This window comes from Oncorhynchus keta, chromosome 12 (assembly GCF_023373465.1).
Source record: "Oncorhynchus keta strain PuntledgeMale-10-30-2019 chromosome 12, Oket_V2, whole genome shotgun sequence".
Lineage (NCBI taxonomy): Eukaryota > Metazoa > Chordata > Actinopteri > Salmoniformes > Salmonidae > Oncorhynchus > Oncorhynchus keta.
This window is the reverse complement of record NC_068432.1, coordinates 41795289-41816420: the sequence shown is the minus strand read 5'-3', so window position 1 is coordinate 41816420 and position 21132 is coordinate 41795289. Positions and strand designations below refer to the sequence as shown.

The window sequence follows — 21132 nt, the reverse complement described above, 5'->3', positions numbered from 1 at the left end:
GGAAGAAGCCACTGCTCAAAAAACGCCATAAAATAAAAAGACTACGGTTTGCAACTGCACATGGGGACAAATATTGTACTTTTTGGAGAAATGTCCTCTGGTCTGATGGAAAACAAAAATAGAACTGTTTGGCCATAATGACTGTTCTGTTAATTACTGATGTCCCCTTTAAGGATGGAGCACCCGTGGTCATGCGTATTGTTGTTCTATGTTATTCTGGCACTAACTAGTTTGAGTAAATGTGAAGCTCCAGTTCAATTGCTTGTATTCAGAGTCTTTCTTATTACATAAATAAGTACTAAGTGTTAAGACACTACAATGAGCATTGTCATGTTGAGGAAAAAGGGTGAGGCTTGCAAGCCAAAGAACACCACCACAACCATGAAGCACAGGGGTGGCAGCATCATGTTGTGGGGGTGCTTTGTTGCAGGAGGGACTGGTGCACTTCACAAAATAGATGACATCCTGAAGAAGGAAAATTATGTGGATATATTGAAGCAACATCTCAAGACATCAGTCAGGAAGTTAAAGCTTGGTCATAAATGGGCCTTCCAAATGGACAATGACCATACTTCCAAAGTTGTGGCAAAATGGCTTAAGGACAACATCATGGTATTAGAGTGGCCATTACAAAGCCCTGACCTCAATCCTATAGAAAATATGTGGGCAGAACTGAAAAAGTATGTGTGAGCAAGGCCTACAAACCTGACTCAGTTACACCAGCTCTGTCAAGAGGAATGGGCCAAAATTCACATCTTATTGTGGCAAGCTTGTGGAAGGCTACCCAAAACATTTGACCAAAGTTTAAATTGTTTGTCACATATATTACCTACCTTTCTCTGATGGATTATCACTTAACGGAGACGTCTTCTCAAAATGCACCTGGAGACAACTACCTGTTTACCATGCTATTTAATTTGCTGATCTGTAGTTCTGTGATTGGTCAGCCCACCGGAAGTTAGTTTATTCTTGCTGTAATTGGACAATGTTTAAAGAGACAATGATGTATTTCAGATATGGTAGTGGCCAAAGATTGCAATGTACAAACATGATCAAACTAGTAATGCTCTTTCTAATAACAGGTTTTGTATGATAATCCTGCTAAACATAAACGAGGTCTCAAAAAGGTGCTTCCTTCTAGGTGACACCTTTTGTGGGTGATGCAGTGTCCATCACAAACCACATCAATTCATAATGTCTGCCATTTTTGCAGGGAGACACTTCCCAAGTTCTCCCATGTCACCCTGTTCCTCCGTACACTCCACTGGCTTTCAGTCGAAGCGCACATCTACTCCAAGAGCATGGCAGCCTACAGAAAAGCAAGGGGAACTGCCCCTCCCTACCTTCCGGCTATGTTCAAACCCTACACCCTAAAATGAGCCTTCCGTTTAGCCACCTCTGGTCTCTTGGCCACCCTCAGCCCAGTCAAAGCTCCCCTCAAATGTGTTTGGTGAACACGCACTTGACTTTTCCTCCTTACTAGCTCAGACTTTGCTGATAGCATTTTTTTAGGAAACTGCTACTTATGACTGAGATATGTAGTTGTCCCACCTAGCTACGTAATATGTAATGCCTGGAGAATATGTAAAAAGAATTAACACCGATGGAAAGTGCTATGATGGATGAGAGTTGATTTACTGGGGATTCGCCAGTTTCTACATTTTATTCATGATATCCCATTGATTCTTGATGAATGAATGAATCTTTAAGGAATACCTAGGATAGGATAAAGTAATCCTTCTCACCCCCCCTTAAAATATTTAGATGCACTATTGTAAAGTGGCTGTTCCACTGGATGTCATAAGATGAATGCACCAATTTGTAAGTCGCTCTGGATAAGAGCGTCTGCTAAATGACTTAAATGTAAATGTAAATGTAATAGAACTTGTAAATGCCTCACCAGTTTAGTTCAACTGTCGTACACCATCATATCCCAAAACAAGCTTTTTCTTCAATTTTTGTAAACGTACATGTAAATAAACTGTATAGCCTCAAAACATGGTCAAAACGATCAATTTTGATATCATGGATGGTCAGACCGTGCATCCATAGTTCTATTAATTTAAGTGGTTACATTTCTCCAGCCCCATTCCCCAGCTTTCTACCAAAACAGTGGTGAGGAGACCACTTCATCATTTCAAATGCGGATTGCCCTTATGTTATTGCACTCGTACAACAGAAGAAATGTGTATGTAGTTGTGTCATGACACGAGTTCATCATTCACTTTAAGCAGATCTTAAGTTCCATTCACTACCAAAATATCTTCAAGACAGATGATAATTAAACACTTCCACTGTTCAGTAACACTGGACACCAGTTTTTCACCCCAACATTTTAACATGATTTATTATGCTGATTTACAATTTGGAATGTGACTTTTTTCCTTTGAATAACCGACCACAAATGTATTGCATGAGAAAAAAAGAGAAAAAAAAGTATTTCAGACAGTGTAATTTTGGGGTAGAACAAAATAGTACATAAACTCCTCTGATCATGTGTTTTAGCATTACAGTGATTACAGGGAAACTAAAACTACCTTAAAAAAAAAAAAAGATAAACCAACACCAAAACCCTATAGTAATATTTGTGTTCATTCAGTCCTTCAGAGTCTCTTAGTTAAAAAGCAACCAACTAACCTGATAACAATTAAAACAACAAACAGCAGAGCCATGTATCGGTCTACTCTCATATAATCTATTTTCCAATGGAAATATTTCTCAGGTTAACTTGCGGTTAATTCCTTTACTTTCAGAGCACACATGAAATAGTGTAAAACTTTACACTACAGCTACCAACATGTCATGTGACCACAAATGTTCATCTTTACCATCTGGGCAGTTTACATGCAAGGATGGGTAGCTTATAATACATTTGCATTAGTAAAAATTAGAATTACTTTTCTTTCTGACCTAAACACAGGCATATCATTTTTTCCCAATCGAACGGAGTAGTATTAAAGTCGATCTTTAAGTGTTTTAACATCCCAAATATGCAACTTTAAGTGATTATCTTTGTCAAGTCGGACAAGATTCAGGATCTTGACAGGGGTTTAAATTAAATACATAATTAAAATCTGTACAGTACAAATTCACATACATTATCCTTCAGAGGTCTCCCTCTCTCCCTCTGATAACCAGTGTCCCAGCCACATTCCTACCAGCAAAAAAACAGGGTCCATCAATTAGGTATCAACTACAATAACAGTCTAGTGACTCACTATTTACATGTTTATTTTTTACACCAAAAATTGTGATGAATCTTTTCTTTGCTTTGATTGGGTTTGTTGTAAGTAATTATTTACAACAGATATCACTAGGTATGGTCAAGACATTTCCCCTAGATCATCAGTGTGTAGTCTAGCCTCAAGTGACTTAAACTGAGGTTACAATGTAGGACCCACTTTCACCAGCACTTTCTCCTTTAGTCTCTCTCTTTTTTGCACTGTTGGTTACACTGACAGGCGTGGGTATCTGTGAGGGTCGTGGTAGTGTGGCACTGTCAGCACTGCTCTTCCTGGAACTAGGGGTGTAGTTGAAAGGGCTGACCCTGGCCGCCACAGCCCCACTCGGTGAGCTGTGTTTGCTAGAGTTGGAGGAGCTAAAAGGGGTGCGTTCAGCAAGAGACAGTTCATGGGCCTCTGGGACAATGCTTGGGTTACTCTGAGCAGGCTTGAGGTCTGGCCCTTTCTTATCAATACTCTCACTGCTCCTAAACAAGTTTAAATTAGTCTCTGAACCAAGCCTAAGAGCATTTACACTTTCATTTGAGGAATGTTTTGGATGGGTTTCACTTGTCAAGAGATCAACAGAGGGCATTTTGAGTATAACACTGTCAATTACAGGAGGGATGTTTGCTGTTGGGGATTTTCCAGACCTCGGGTTGTTAATGGGACAGTCCTCAATCCTCACCCACACATCCTCAGTCTTGGAAACTGCAGGGCTCATTTGGTGCCCCATGGCCATGGTGTCCATGGACTCTATGGAGGAAGAATCACGGCCTTCTGACTGAGACATTTCACTATCCTTCATCTTCCTCCATGTTCCTTTTAAAGGGTTTCCATCTTTGCCGTGAGGGGACCTTTGGGCTGGACTCAGTGGCTGTCGTTCATCCTCACTCTTGCCCTTTTCACTTGACTCAGAGGATGCAGAGAGGATGGAAGATGAGCTGCCGGTTCTCTTCCAGGTGCCAACCCTTGGGAGAGAGGAGGAGTGTTTGCTGTTCTCCCTCTTCCATGTACCTTTCCTGTTAAGATTAGGGAGCCTAGAGGGGCTTTCTGAATGAGACCTGGAGATGTCATGCTTCCCTCCTCTTTGAGGCTTCTCATCCCCATTTTCAGAGGAATTTGGATTCTGAGGAGACTTTTTCCAGTTGCTTCCTTGACAGGGCAAAGTTAACGACATATCTGGCAAAGACGGACTCGACACAGGCGTTTGAGACTGGCTGGTAGAGGAGGGGGACAGAGACTCAAAAGAAGCAGACTCTTCCAATTTCCTCTTCAGTGTTGGACTAGGGGCCTCTTTGATGAACGTTGACTGGCGAACTAGGGCAGGTTTCTCCGACCGGTCTGACTCACTTCCACTAGACTTTGTGGACGACATCCTGGACAAATCCTGCTTCTTAGAAGGGCCAGCAACTCCACACTGGTTCAGAGTCTTTGAGGCAGATTCACTCCTAGGGATTCCGCTAGTGCTTCTCGTCAAGCCAGTCTGCTTGGGTGGAGTTTGCTGACCCATCGGTCTCCCAGGGGAGGTGTAGGCCATCCTGCCAGAACCAGAAGACTTAGTTGACAATGTGCTTGGAGAAGCAGTGCGAGGCACTTGGGATAATTTGTTTGAAGGGCCAAGACCATTTCTTCCAGGTGACACAGAGGAGCGACCGGGTGATTGCATGGGTCTGGTGGTCAAGGACTGCTGAGCTGGTCTGGATGGTGTGGAGTCTCTGGATCCAGATCGTGATGAAGCTTTACTTGATCCCGATTGAGATCCAGGCTGATCCTTGGCTGGACTAGGATCAGATTTAGCAGGTGGTTTGATGCTTCTGGGTGAGTTACTGGAATTCTGCCCTTGAGTGGGAGGAGTTTTTGAGACAGAGGCTGGACCACGGGGTGGAGGCTTCTTTTGGACTGGGCTTGTGCTTGGAGAACTGCTTCTAACGCCAGGGACCTGGATCATTGTCCTCCCACGAGAAATCATGGGAACACTAGGGGCAGTCGGCCTCTGCTGTAATGAGGCTGGGGTCTCAGCGCTGGCACGTGGTTTTCCTGTTATGAGACTTTTGTAGACTTTCTTGCCCCCTTTAAGAGATTTTGCTGCCTCCTCTTCCTTTTCTTTTTTTTGGGCTTCTAAAGTGCTCTTTTCACCAGGCTTTAATATCCGTGGGCGTCCTTTGTCGGATGCAGATTTATTATCCTCTGAATTTAAGGGCAAGTGAAAAGGGGAGCCAAGGGATATTCCAGATTTGAGGGAGAGGATTGAGTCAGAGTCAGATGAGCCTTGTCTAGAGAGGCTAGCAGCTGCCTGGTGCAAACTGCTGACGATGGAATTGGCACCCTCTTGGATAGCCTTCCAATCAAAAGATTCAGAGTCTGGAGATAAGGCTTGTTCAGAAACTGGACTATGTGTATCAGTGAGATCCAATGTGATACCAGGCTCCTCAGCTAAAATTCTATCCATACTTTTCTCCTCAGTGGCATCTCCTTGGTCATTCCCCCCCTTATTTCTGGCTGTCTGTTTCTTTTTTTTTGGCATGGCTGAACTGATGCACTCTTGTAGAAGGTCATCTTCTGAATCAATGCTTAGTGAGCTGAGTGAACTGTTTCTTGAGAAACACACAGGGGTGTCTTCTACATGAAAGGCTTTTGGTGCGTAACCAGAGGCTTGGGGTTTAGAAGTAGCTTCTACCTGAGTTACATCCTCCACTTCTTTTGGCTGGAGGTCTTTGTTGTTGTTCTCTTGGTCAATGTCACTTAACGAGCTGAGAGATGAGTTTCTAGAGAAACACATTGGTGTGTCCTCAATGGAAAACTTCTGCTTCTCATCTGGCACTGGCCCAACGTTTTCTTTGGATGGTTGTGGAAAGACTGCCTGCTTCTGCTGCAGAGGTGTTGTTGGAGCAGTCAGTGGTACATTTGCCCTGTTTGTTCTTGCGGATGGCTCTCCACGATTTTTCGTTGACACTTTTCTCTGGTCTTTGTCTTTTCTAAGTTGTGCCTTTTCCTTTGAGAGATCAGGTTCATCATCCTCGAAATCCAAGGAACTCAGGGAGTCATTGCGTGAAAAGCAATAGGGTGTACCCTCTATTGGTGTGTAATTCTGTGGCGAGTCAAAAGCAAATCCTGGCCGTGGCCTCTCATCTGCATTTGGTGGTTTATCTGGGAAATTTCTGGAGGCCATTTTTGGCTCAAGCATTTTGGTTTCTTTGTTTTTATCAGGGTATGAAACAAAGTTGAAAGGTGGCTGGGGTTTTTTAATCATCCTAGCTCTGTATTCACTACTCTGTGGCATTGGTTTAACAGGGGATGTGGGCTTTTTCTTTTCAACCTCTTGTTTGACTAGACTAACAGGAGAAGCTGATGAAGGGTGCTGTAGTTGATCATTCATTTTCTGTACTCTAAAGGGCTTATGGATTTTACCTTTTGGCATGGCTGAACTGATACACTCTGCTAAGATGTCATCCCCTTCATTTTCTACAGTGGCAGCTTGTGTGAAGGATAAAGTAACACCTCCATCTTTTTCATCTGTACTTTCCCCTTCTGGAATAGTATCCCTTATTTGACTGGAGAATACTTCTGCACAAGGAGGAGCACAGCGTTCAGTGTTGGCCAGCTCATTTGGGGGTGAATCAATGGTGAGGTCGCTGAGAGATGTGGCTGTTGAAAAATTTATAGGGGTTCCCTCTATGCAGTAAATCCTAGGCATGTCCTCTCCATGGGTGAAGCCAACAGTCTTCTGTTGTCCTCGGGTTTGTGAAGGGAGTAACTTGTACACAGGAAGTTGGCTTGGTTTATGGGCAGTAGGTGGTGGTATTCTAGAAGTAGTGTTGGAAGGCGATTGCTTTTTGGGTTTTCTCGATGACTTTGTTGGCATGGCTGAGTTTATGCAAGCCTCCAGTATTTCTATATCGTCATCATCTGAATCATCCAAAATGTCTTTTTCCACCTCACCAGGTGAATGCTTCTCTTGGCTTGGGGATTCTGTAGTGTCATCATGCTCATGCTCAGCCTCATTTCCCTGGTTGTCTTCGTGAACAGGAGACATGATCTTGAGCTCATTATCTTTTTGAATGTAAGGTTCATCTAAGCTTAAAGCACTGAGGCTGGATGCACAAGAGAATCCATCTGGGGTACTCTCTGTCGCAAAGTGTAGGAGGGTGTCGTTATCCGGAAGCACCTGGACTCTCTGGACAGCAGAGTGTACAGCAGCATGCCTTGGAGCCAAATCCGCCCTTGGCGGCGGCGGCACCTTTTTGTGTTTCATTGGTGGTGGATGTTGAGGGGGTGGTGGCGTTTTGCTTCGGCTCGGAGGCATGGTCTGACCAGGGCTGTCGGGCAGATCACTTGGGCTGATGATTCCACTGGGCATCCCACTGCACAATTCACTCTGTATAGAGCTAGCAATGGAATTGCTCTCAAAGCTGTCCAGAGAGCTTACAGATGTGCATCTGCTGAACATGAGGGGCGTCTCCTGCACATAGTGTTCTGGGGGGCTTTTGGGAGTCTGGGCACCACTTTTAGATGGTGATTTAGCTCCTGATGAAAACTCAACGGCTTTGTGATGTCTGGATCCGTCTCCATGAACTTGACTAGTCCTTGGAGGCTTTATTCGGACATACTGCACAGACTGGCCCTCGGTTGTGCCTTGTTCTTGGGCGTGACTGCCAGTGGACTCTTTCTCAGAGATGGGAAGAGTTGGGTAGTTGCTAGCAGCATTCACATTCCTCTTGCAGCCTTCCATTTCGTCCTCATCTGAGGACAAGGATGACAGAGAGCTACCCCTTGAGAAACAGATGGGTGTGTCCTCAACACAGTACGTCTGTAGGGTCTCTTGATTGACGGTAGGAGGTTTGCATGTTGTGTTCTTCTGGCCTGGTCGAGTTGGCCCTGACCTCGTTTGAGCCGAGGATGGATGTAGCTGCATTTGTCTCCCTACATTCTTTTTGGATGTCATGGATGATGTTGAACCATCTTGGCTTAGATGGTCTTTCACTGAGCTCTGAGTGGAGGATGACTTTGAATGACTAAACATGGATTTTTGGGAGGAGGTGTCGGAGTACTTCAGACTGTAATCAATTGGTTGTTCCGTATGAGGCCCCTTGTTGTATTTCATACTGTAATTGGTCGGCTGGTCATCCTGTTGTTCTTCCTCTGAGTATCGCTCACTGTAATTGGTTGGCTTGTCATCACCGTAATCATCCACAGACTGGCACATAGTCTGGTTGTTCATCTTTTTGTTCATTCCTTGAGTGGGACCAGTATTGCTTTGATCTTGTTGGTGTTGGTTGGTGTTCCTTGATCTGAATCCTTGTTGCATTTCTGTTTGCACAAACCTGGGTTTGTACTTCAATTTCTCCTCCCCCTCACTGTTGCCCTCCGTGTACATGGGGTAACCTGGGCTTTGAGATCGCACAGACCTCTGATCTGTCTGTTTCATCTCCTCCATGTGCTTAGGCCTCGCCCATCTCTCATTTTGGCTTGGACTTTGCCGACCAGAGTTCAGCTGCTCATCAGAATACTTTAGGCTGTAGTTGATAGGTGTGTCAACTTCTCCGTCATCATCTTCCATGTGGTTGGCATTGTGGATCTTATGAGCAAGGTCTGCAGGATATTTTCTATAGACGCAACACTTCCCCTCATCATCCTCAGAGTATGAGTCCACAGATGGCTTCATCTGTCCTCTTTTGCCATAGCCGTCAGTGCTGTTTACGCTGTTGAGACTGTCGTTGGATGCCTTGTATTCCAACTTGGGCATTGGACATGGTCTGCCCGAGTGATCGGGTTTAGTGTAGGGATATACATTTGAATGACCATGTACTGCAGTTGTACAGTGAGGGTCTTGATTTGGGGTCTCTGGTGACCGGTCATCCAGGCCAGTCAGTAAGTGAATGCTGTTCACTTCCTCCATCACCATGGCAATCTGAGCAGCTGTTGTGGCGGGCATTTGCATTCTCTTAGAGTCATGATCTGGGTGGAAACCACTGGGTGCACCCCTCTGTCTGTCTCTGTCCTGGCCCCGATCCCTCTCGGCCCTAACACTGTCTATGTTCCCCCTTGGGTTGTCTCTGGGTGATGGGCTCGACAGAACTGGTGTGTTCACATAAGGGGGGCGCACAGGCACACTGTTGGGGCTAAACCCGTCTGATCTAGAGACACCATCGTAATCACTGTAGACATTCTGCTTGTGCCTGCTTGGTTTACCCCTGTGGGACGCCTTGGGGCTTAAATTGTCAATATTGTCGAACGTCTCCGAGAGGTGCTGAGAGTCCAGTTCCTCGATCAGGGCTTTCTGTTTCCTGACATGAAGAGAGGGCAGGCTCGATCCAGGTGACATGATGTTGGCATCCTTGTATTTGGCGGGCCTGTTGGCCATGAGGTTCCTCAGTGCTGCGGCACTGCCCATAGCGATCATCTTGTGCTTGGAGTGGATGAGGTTCTTCAGCATGCTCACAGCACCCATTTCCCACAAGGCCTCCTGGTCCTTTGCATTGCGGGCCGAGAGGTTCCACAGCGTGCCGCACGCGTTGCTCACAATAGTCAGGCTGTGAGACTTCAGGTGCTGCAGGAGTGTCTGAAGACAGCTGTTCTCTCTCAGGATTTGTCTACAGAGAGAGAAAAAAGTAACACAGGGTCTTGTAAGCTTTCAAGTGTAAGAACATTAAACATTATTACAGAGGAGTCCGTATAATAATATCAAATATTTAACAGCACAACACTATAATGAATAGTGATGCGCCAATGTCATTTTTGGCCAATATTTTTTTACTTGCCAAAAAAACCCCGATACGGATAGCAATATTTAATTTTAGAGGCCTGTTAACTATTTAACTGTACTAGAATGCTTAACACACACATGGACATAGCGGTCTAAGGCACTGCATCTCAGTGCAAGAGGCATCATTACAGTCCCTGGTTCGAATCCAGGCTGTATCACATCCGGCCGTGATTGGGAGTCCCATAGGGCGGCGCACAATTAGCCCAGCAGCGTCCGGGCCGTCATTGTAATTTAGAATTTGTTCTTAACCGACTTGCCTAGTTAAATAAAGGTCATACACAGACTAAAAAGTTATTTTGTTGGCATTTACGTATGTCCCCATTACCAGTAAAACAATCCAAAACCTATTTCTTTGACTAACTTGCTGTGCTGTTCAATTATTTCATTCTCAACCATTACTATGGTAAGAATCCATGAATTCCATTATCTTGGCTTTAATGGATTTCGCCTTTGAGTTGTCTCGCTGAAATGTTCTTACTCTTTCAAATGCCTACTCGACTTGTTGACTGCTAGATCCACAAAGCAGACATTGTGGGCTAGGTCAGGAATGCTGTGTTGCACGTGTAGCGCAACATTTTACGCGTCGTCATTACGTCCTGTACCTACATTATATAGGTATGCACAGCAGCTTTGACATCGGTTTTTAACATTGGCGTTAAACTAGCCATCGGGCCGATAGTTGGCATTTTTAGCTAATATCGGCCGATTCCGACATATTTACAGATATATCGTGCATCCCTAATAATGAATGATTTAAAAGAAATTGAATAGACATACCTGTGATCTTCATTTGTAGCGATGAGACTAGACACATTGCGCAAGATGCCTCCTCCACTTTCAATGATGGCGAGGGTGTTAGTTTGGCTTCGGTACATCAAAGTGCTAACCAGGAAGGCCAAAGCCCCCTCTACAGCACAGATATCAGCTTTGTTTTCAGTGCAGTGAGCTGACAGGTTCCACAGGGCACTGAGGACACTCTTCAGAGTAGACTCCTGTGAAAAGAGGACAAATTTGATCAGCCAGTGAATACATATTTAGGCAAATCTTTATCAAATTCCTCTTGTACATTTCATTCACATATTTATACATGATGTACTCCTTATGTATTTGTATCAAAGTAAGAGTGGTGGATGTCTCACCTTCTGTACCTCCAAGGCACATTCCATCAGAGCCCTGACACTGCCCACCTCACGGAGGGTCTTCTTACTGTTCACATCCGCACGCCAGGACAGGTTCCTCAACACACTGGCAATCACCTGCTGTAGATCCTCACTCTCAGACTTCAGCTGAGCCACCATGGCCCTCATGCATCCCTTCATGGAACATAGAGTGGCCTGAGGATGGAAGATACAGAAAGATGCTTACTATTAATTTGAAGCCATACTTTATGAACAAGCACAGAGATTGATTGTCCTCGAAGACACTATTGCCTTTACTTTCAAGTGCGTTTACACATATTGGCTGGTTTCCCAGATCCAGCCTTCTCCTGGACTACAAAGCGTGCTTAATTGAGATTGAAATAGCTTTTAAACACAGGAATAGGCTTAATTTGGGTCTGGGAAACCAACCCTAAGGCAGAACATTTGCAAGATATTAGGTCAGAATTGCACACACAACTACTGTTAAATTATCCGGAACCAGAAGCTCACCTTATTGGCCACGTCCCCGAAGGTGAGGTTGGTAAGGGCCATGCCAGCGTATCTCCTCAGAGTGACGCTGTAGTGGTCGCTGGTGAGGCCGTATATTTCACAGTCCACTTGGAGGAGCTCCCCTATAGCCTGCAGCCCCCCTGGGAACACACAGCACAGCAGGAGAAATGTCAATCAATCATTGAATGAGTCTGCCCCATGAATGTTCTACTATATGATGTCCTATGCAAGACATTGCATAAGAGCCTACATCTTTACAATGATGAACACATACATTAACCTACCTCTTTTCTGTTTTGGTTTCTTGGGTAATGAAACATTAAACCAATCAAATAAAGATTGTTTCATAATTTCTCTTTTTTTAAGATAACTGCCTGGAAAGCAGTGGCAAGTGTCACCAAGTGGACTATACTGGTTAAATAGCCTAAATAAAAAATTGCATTGGTCAGAACAACACTTTTGAAGTGGATGCTTACCGAGCTCATTCATAGCGTGCCTGTGCTCTTCATCAAAGGACAGCTTCATTAGAACACACACCGCTGGGCAGATCTGATGCTCCACGGGAGAGGGCACTGGGACAAACACAATCCATTCTAATAAAAACAGATGACCCATCCAAATATCCATACCCTAACTAAAACAGTTCATCCATCTGAAATAAGTAGGCCTTACTCAAGTTGTCCTGTATTACCCTTCCAATTATCCATTTAAAACATTAAACAAATCAAGTACAAGTGATCTGAGCAGGAGGTACTACTGGTGGTTTACCCCTCCAAATACACAATGAAAAACAAAACCAACACAATTCATTACAACTGTCGCTTTAGTCCTTACTGGGTTTTTGTCCTACATTACTCATCCAAATAACCATACCCTAACCAAAGCATGCAATACATCTGAGCAGGCCTTACTGGGGTTTTTATCCTGGTCCACTCCCCTCTCATGGTTCTCCTGCCACTCCCAGCAGGTCTCGCAGTAAACCCTGATCTGTTCCAGGAGGTGCAGCACTCTGATCTCTCTGCGCCCTCTCTTATCGTCAGGCTGGGAGTGGATAATGTTATGGAGGGCGGCGCTGGCTCTCGCCCGGGCCTCCTTGCTGCCTCGGGAGTTCCCCAGCAGCACTGAGTCCTTGTATGGAATAGAATTTTTAAAAACTGTTTCACTTGAAATTAATCATAAAAACACGCCTTTCCAAAGTGGTCCTTGACAGAATAAATAACACCTAGCCTAATGATCAAATCAAGGTTTGTCACATACTCCGAATACAGCAAGTGTAGACCTTACAGTGAAATGCTTACTCACGGGCCCTAACCAACAGTACGATTAAGTAAAAAAAAAAAAGGTATTAGGTGAACAATAAATAAATAAATCAAACTGTATAAAGAGTGAAAAATAACAGTAAGCGAGGCTATATACAGGCACAGGTTAGTTAGGCTAATTTAGGTAGTATGCACAAGGTATGGTTAAAGTGACAACGCATATGATAAACAGAGTAGCAGTAGCGTAAAAGAGGGGTTTGGCGGGTGGTGGGACACAATGAGAATGGGGTTGTGCTCGGTCCTCCTTTTCCTGTAGTCCACAATCATCTCCTTTGTCTTGATTATGTTGAGGGATAGGTTGTTACTCTGGCACCACCCGGCCAGGTCTCTGACCTCCTCCCTATAGGTGGTCTCGTTGTTGTCGGTGATCAGGCACTGTTGTGTAGACTGCAAACTTAATGGTGTTGGAGTCGTGCCTGGCCATGCAGTCATGGGTGAACAGGGAGTACAGGAGGGGACTGAGCACGCACCCCTGAGGGGCTCCAGTGTTGAGGATCAGCGAGGCAGATGTGTTGCTACCTAACCTCACCACCTGTGGACAGCCCATCAGGAAGACCAGGATCCAGTTGCAGAGGGAGGTGTTTAGTCCCAGGATCCTTAGCAATGAGCTTTGAGGGTACTATGGTGTTGAACGCTGAGCTGTAGTCAATGAAAAGCATTCTCATGTAGGTGTTCCTTTTGTCCAGGTGGGAAAGGGCAGTGTGGAGTGCAATAGAGATGGCATCATCTGTGGATCTGTTTGGGAGGTATTAAATGGGAGTGGGTCTAGGGTTTCTGGGATAATGGTGTTAATGTGAGCCATTACCAGCCTTTCAAAGCACTTCATGGCTACGGACGTGAGTGCTACGGGTCTGTAGTCATTTAGGCAGGTTACCTTAGTGCTCTTGGGTACAGGGACTATGGTGGTCTGCTTGAAACATGTTGGTATTACAGACTCAGACAGGGACAAATGTCATTGAAGACACCTGCCAGTTGGTCAGCACATGCCCGGAGCACACGTCCCGGTAATCAGTCTCGCCCCGGTAATCAGTCTCGCCCCGGTAATCAGTCTCGCCCGGTAATCAGTCTCGCCCCGGTAATCAGTCTCGCCCGGTAATCAGTCTCGCCCGGTAATCAGTCTCGCCCGGTAATCAGTCTCGCCCCGGTAATCAGTCTCGCCCGGTAATCAGTCTCGCCCGGTAATCAGTCTCGCCCGGTAATCAGTCTCGCCCCGGTAATCAGTCTCGCCCCGGTAATCAGTCTCGCCCGGTAATCAGTCTCGCCCCGGTAATCAGTCTCGCCCCGGTAATCAGTCTCGCCCCGGTAATCAGTCTCGCCCCGGTAATCAGTCTCGCCCCGGTAATCAGTCTCGCCCCGGTAATCAGTCTCGCCCCGGTAATCAGTCTCGCCCCGGTAATCAGTCTCGCCCCGCGGCCTAGTGAATGTTGACCTGATTAAATTGTCTTACTCACATCGGCTACGGAGAGCATTAATCAATAATCAAATGCATTGCCTGTTAATGTGTCATCGAATCACAGCCTACTTTGCCAAATGTGGGTTTTAACAAAAGCGCATTCCCGAAAAAAAATCACAATCGTTGCACGAATGTAGCTAACAATAAACATCAATGCCTTTCTTAACCTCTTGAAGCACTATTTTTATGTTTGGAAAAATAACATTACCGAAGTAAACGGCCTATTTCTCAGGACCAGATGCTAGAATATGCATATAATTGACAGATTAGAATAGAAAACACTAAAGTTTCCAAAACTGTGAAAATATTGTCTGTGAGTATAACAGAACTGATATTGCAAGCGAAACCCTGAGGAAAATCAAACCAGGAAGTGGCTTCTATTTTGAAAACTCCATGTTCCATAGCCTGCCTTTGCTCCATTTAAAGGGATATCAACCAGATTCCTTTTCCTATCGCTTCCTCAAGGTGTCAGTCTTTAGACATCGTTTCAGGCTTTTATTTTGAAAAATGAGCGAGAAAGACAACGTCATCGTATGGCTGGGTGCCAGCAGTGTTTTGCTTGACGCAACAGAGTTTGGGCAGCCATTGCCTTTCCCTCTCCTACTGATAAAGACAGGTGCGGTTGATATATTATCAATTATATATTTTAAAAACAACCTGAGGATTGATTCTAAAAAACATTTGACATGTTTCTCTAGACATTACGGATACTATTGGAATTTGTCTGCATTGTCGTGACCGCTGTTTCCTGTGGATTTCTGAACATAACGCCCCAAACAAACTGAGGTATTTTGGATATAAAAATAATCTTTATGGAACAAAAGGAACATTTATTGTGTAACAGAGTCTCGTGAGTGAAACATCCGAAGATCAAAGGTGAACAATTCATTTGATTGCTTTTCTGATTTTCGTGACCAAGCTACTTGATGCTAGGTGTACATAATGTTTTGTAGAGCGATCGATAAACTTAAACGCTTGGATTGCTTTCGCTGTAAAAACATATTTTCAAAATCTGACACGACAGGTGGATTAACAAAAGGCTAAACTGAGTTTTTCTATATTGCACTTATGTGGCGCTATGCAATTCAGCGGTTGTTGATGACAATTATCCCGCTAAAGGGATGGGTAGCGTCAAGTTAAAATCAATACACCGAAGTATATTTTTTTAAACCTGCATGTTTAGTTAAAAGAAATTCATGTTTGCAGGCAATATTAACTAGGAAAAATTGTGTCACTTCTCACGCAGAGTCAGGGTATATGCAATAGTTTGGGCGCCTGGCTAGTAACTAATTTGGCAGAATTTTACATAATTACGACAACATTGAAGAGTATACAATGTAACAGGAAAATTTAGACTCAGGGTTGCCGCCCGCTCGATAAAATATGGAACGGTTCCGTATTTCACTGAAAGAATGAACGTTTCGTTTTCGAAATGACAGTTTCCGGATTTGACCATATTAATGGCCAATGGCTCAAATTTCTGTGTTTATTATAATTAAGTCTATGATTTGATAGAGCAGTCTGACTGTGTGGTGGTAGGCGGCAGCAGGCTCGTAAGCATTCATAAAAACGTTACTGCATTTGCCAGCAGCTCTTAGCAATGCTTGCTTCACAGCACTGTTTATGACTTCAAGCCTATCAACTCCTGAGATTAGGCTGGCAATACTAAAGTGCCTATTAGAACATCCAATAGTCAAAGGTATATGAAATACTAACGGTAAAGAGAGAAATAGTCCACGTGTCAAAATTCCTATAATAACTACAACTGAAAACTTCTTAACTGGGAATATTGAACCACCAGCTTTCATATGTTCTTATGTTCAGAATAAGGAACATAAACGTTCACATTTTTACATGACACATATTGCACTTTTACTTTCTTCTCCAACACTGTTTTTGCATTATTTAAATCAAATTGAACAGGTTTCATTATTTATTTGATACTAAATAGATTTAATGTATGTATTAAGTTCAAATAAAGTGTTCATTGTCCATTCAGTATTGTTGTAATTGTCATTTTTACAAAAAATGTGAATATTTAAAAAATAAAAATATTAAAATAAAATGTATAAAAATACATTTAAAAACGGACGATTATTCGGTATCGGCTTTTTTTGGTCCTCCAATAATCGTATCGGCGTTGAAAAATCATAATCGATCGACCTCTAGTATGTACTTACAGTCAATGTTGGGACGATGTCCTAGAAGCACTTATTGATGAAGCCAGTGACAGATGTGCTGTACTCCTCAATGCCATTGAAAGGATCCCGGTACATGTTCCAGTCTGTGCTAGCAAAACAGTCCTGTAGTTTAGCATCTGCTTCTTCTGACCACTTTTTTTATAGACCGAGTCACCGTTGCTTCCTGCTTTAATCTTTGCTTGTAAGCAGGAATCAGGAGGATAGAATTGTAGTCAGACTTACCAAATGGGGGCGAGCTTTGTATGTGTCTCTGTGTGGAGTACAGGTGATCTAGAATTTTTTCCCCCCTGGTTGCACATTTAACATGTTGATAGAAATGATGTAAAACTGATTTGTTTCCCTGCATTAAAATCCCCAGCCACTAGGAGCGCAGCCTCTGGGTGAGCAGTTTCCTGTTTGCTTACTTCCTAATACAGCTGACTGAGTGCAGTCTTAGGGCCAGCATCCGTCTGTGGTGATAACGAAACAGCCATGAAACAGCCATGAAAAGCAAATAGTGAGTTCCACAGTTTATCATTAGATACTCTACTTCAGACTAGCAAAATCTAGAGACTGCCTTATATTTCGTGTACAAGCTGTTGTTTACAAATATGCAGACCCCCTCGTCTTATCGAGGAGTGTGCTGTTCTATCTTGCCAGGGCAGCGTATATCCCGCTAGCTAAATATCCATGTCATCATTCAGCCACGATTCCGGGAAACATAAGCTGTTAGTTTTTGATGTCCCATTGGTAGGATATTCGTGATCGTACCTCGCCTAATTTATTGTCCAATGATTGCACATTGGCAAGTAATTTTGACGTAACTGCAGCTTTCCCACTCGCCGTCTATGGATCCTTATGAGGCACCCCACGCTGTGTCCTCTGTACCTGCGTATCTTTCTCTTGCCAATGATGGGGATGTTGGCCCTTATCGGGTGTTCGAAGTACATCCTGTGCGTCCTGCTTGTTGAAGAAAAAAATCTTTGTCTAATTCGAGGGGAGTGATCGCTGTCCTGATATCCAGAATCTATTTTTTGCAGTAAGATAGTGGCAGAAACATTATGTAAAAACTAAGTTACAAATAACCCAAAAGTTTATCACTTGAAAGAATTAATTAAAACATTCCTTTCCAAAGTGGTTCTCGACTAAATAAATACCTAGCCCAATGACAAAGAATAAGACAAAGTTAACAAACAAAAACATTACAAACCTTGTCGTTGCCATGGAGGAGTTGGATGAGTAAGGGAAGACAGCCTGACTGGCGCATGGCGATGCAGCTGTCCTGGGAGCTAGACATGGCCAGCAGAGTGCGAGACATGTCATCTTTATCATGGGTCCCCAGCATGGAAAGAAGGGAGTAAACCATCTCCACCTATAGGGTTAGAGGGCCGACCTTGAGAACAACTACTTTGAAGACACGCCCTGATGATACATAGGTCAATTATTCATATCGAAATGTATCAAATTGTCCCACTTAGGATGCAATTAATTTGTGAGCTACCCTCGGTTTAAAAAAAGCACATTTCTATTACATTTTTAAACTAGATAACACTTCACATTTTCGTTTGGGCATACAGACAGAGCTCATGTGGTTTATTATTAAGGGGGGGGGGGTCGTTTGATGAGAACAGCCATACTACATCAACCTGAGTGGTAGTAGAATCTCTGGATACCTTGGTGCCCAAGTGACTGGTCAGTCTGCGGGGCACAGAGTAACTACCCCCACCCAAACTCATTTCACTGGCAGAGTCCTGATCCAGGCGAGAGCTGGAACCCTAGATGAGAAACATTTATTTTGTTCAACTTTTCAAAAGCTTTTTTAAAATGAAAATGTATTCATATGGCTTCCTAGCAATTTCCTACAGTATAACATCTTCGCCTTTTTCATAAAAGCCATTAGTGTGTCAGTGTGACAGTTTTCTTCCATAGAACAATCCCAGCAACCGCATTCATTCTGCTAAGAATCAAGGTAGTCCGACTACATTACATTTTAAAAGTCATTAAAATATGAATCCAACAGTTTAATCGCAAGTCTCAGGGATAAAACCTACTATGGAGTAAGACATGAATCATTAGCATTAAATGGAAAGTCAAGGCACTAAGCACGGCAAAAAAGGCAGCTCAGCTAAACTCTCCTAACCAACATCCAGTCAGTCCAATGGCGGAAAATATTTTCTACAGCATTATAGGACCAAAGGAAGGAAATGAATCCGTCAAATGTTAACTACGAATCTCTGGGGGTGCACGCATTGTGTTCGTTTGAGATGGACTACATTGCAGTCAAACTATGCTATATCACAGTCTACAAATCACATTGCATTCCAATATCCGACTCAATGATTTAATAATGATCCCTTCAAACATGCCGATTGTCTTGGATCAGGTATGGAAGGCGAGTCGTACCTGAGAACACCCAGCGCTAGGCCCACCACTGTCCCCTGAAGCCTGGCCTCCCTCATCCTGGGCAGCCGGGTCATGCTTGCTCTGCATGAGGGAAAGAAAGAGGGAAAGAAGGGTCAGACCTCCAAAAGGAGCAAAGCATTCATGTAGCAGGCTAAATGACAGTAACGAGTCAGAGAACGCAGAACCAGTCACCTGAAAGAGAAGAGGCAGAATCCGTTCAAAAAGAGGAAAGAGAAAACAGCAGGATGAGAGACTGGAAGGAAGGAAAGGGAGTGAGAGAATGCAAGACAGAATGAGGACGAGAGAGAGAGTGGGCGAGGGAGACAGGGGAGTGATGGCAATAGAGAGATCGAGAGTGGGCGTGAAACCGAGCAATGGTGACTACGGTTGCAAAGGGTCGGAAGCTTTCCGGTAAATTTTATGATACGTTTTTTTTACAATACTGGGTGGGGTGAATAGATTTTATATGACAAACAAAAAATGTAAACTAGTAAATAGCCTACAGCAAAGTGTTTAATTTGTTAACCATTTCTGCTAATTAGTTTTTGCTACCATGTGGGTTTTCTATTGCATGAGCCTGCTAACTGAGTGTTAATTCACCTGTTTCCATACTTGTTTCATTTTAAAACATGTATCTTTCAAAGGATTGTTTAATCTAACTGCTTAACTATTTATCTGTACACGGATATGTAATTGAGATTTTTTTTCTCATCTTTACAGGAAAATGCCACGGGCACTATCTGATGTGGGGAGACATTTCACTGCAGCGAATGTAGAAGGAAAAACTGTGTACATTTGCTAATACTCTACAAAATCATAGGCGAAGAATGCAACAAAGATGCAGAATCTTCTGGCCAAGTGGATAAAGTTCCCTCAGCACTCACAACAAGCGACCTCTGGCAAAAATCCCCCTACTTCCATTTGTGGTGAAAGTGATGAATCAGACAAAGCTCATGGTCCTCCTGGAATCAGAAGTTTTTTTTGACTCAATGGAGGAACGTAGTCAGAGAACTGCTGATGAACGTCTTGCTCAAGCTCTGTATGCAGCTGCTTCACCTCTGATACTCACAGGCAATGTGTATTGGAAGAGATTTCTGAATGTTCTTCATCCAGCATACACCCCTCCCACCAGATATTCTTTATCTACTCATTTACTGGCTGCATCACTACAGTGTCTCGCCACGTTGGCCTGGATGAGGGCAAGGTTCTAGGCAGTTCCAAGCCAGGGCTTTGAGATGGAGATGCAATATGGCAGTCGTGCTAACATCGCATCAGCCACCTGGCAGAAGGGACTTTGTGGATCTGAGGCTGTTTCCCTTGTTACCTTGAAAACCCACCAACAATCAGTATCTCACTGATCATCCCTAAAGCCAACACCTCATTTGGCCGCCTTTCCTTCCAGTTCTCTACTGCTTATGACTGGAACGAATTGCAAAAATCGTTTGTTGTTGGAGACTTATCTCCCTCACCAACTTTAAACATCTGCTATGTGAGCAGCTAACCGATCGCTGCAGCTGTACATAGACCATCGGTAAATAGCCCACCCAAATGACCTACCTCATCCCCATACGGTTTTTATTTATTTTGCACACCAGTATCTAACTGCACATGACCATCTGATCATTTATCACTGCAAAATTGTAATTATTCCCCTAACTCCTCATGCCTTTTTCACACAATGTATAATGACTTTTTTTATACTGATTATTAACTTGTTTATTGTTTACTCCATGTGTAACTCTGTGTTGCTGTCTGTTCACACCGCTATGCTTCATCTTGGCCAGGTCGCAGTTATAAATGAGAACTTGTTCTCAACTAGCCTACCTGGTTAAATAAAGGTGAGAAAAAAATGGTCCTTGTCTGGGAACACACACACACGAGGCTGAACAATATAAGGGTTGAAAAATTGGTGGCCATCTGGGCAAATTAGGCTTTTTGAGCCTGACAACTAGCCATCCTCAACCAGGTTGGAAAGTGACAGTGAAGATGAGGGTTCAGTGTCTGATGTTCAATAGGTGGACATTGAGGAGGTCAAGGGAGAAGACATGGAAGCCTGAGAGGAAGACAACCAAAGCTTTAGTTTGTTTATATATAATATATATATAATATAAATAAATATATAAATTAATATAAATATATAT

General features: G+C 43.6%; 1 protein-coding gene across 5 annotated transcripts in view; it reads right to left on the bottom strand.

Moving 5' to 3' along the window:
- Positions 1-2329: 2329 nt before the first annotated feature.
- apc (APC regulator of WNT signaling pathway) overlaps positions 2330-21132 on the bottom strand; it is a 58736-nt gene continuing 39933 nt past the window's right edge. For all 5 annotated transcript variants that reach the window (XM_035782988.2, XM_035782985.2, XM_035782987.2 and 2 more), the window contains 9 exons: positions 18992-19072; positions 18262-18363; positions 17799-17960; positions 12548-12764; positions 12113-12208; positions 11637-11776; positions 11127-11321; positions 10765-10979; positions 2330-9814 (listed from right to left, as the gene is read on the bottom strand). In XM_035782988.2, coding sequence (XP_035638881.1) covers positions 3373-9814; positions 10765-10979; positions 11127-11321; positions 11637-11776; positions 12113-12208; positions 12548-12764; positions 17799-17960; positions 18262-18363; positions 18992-19072 — 7650 coding nt within the window. In that variant the 3' untranslated portion in view covers positions 2330-3372. The remainder of the gene's footprint in view (positions 9815-10764; positions 10980-11126; positions 11322-11636; positions 11777-12112; positions 12209-12547; positions 12765-17798; positions 17961-18261; positions 18364-18991; positions 19073-21132) is intronic.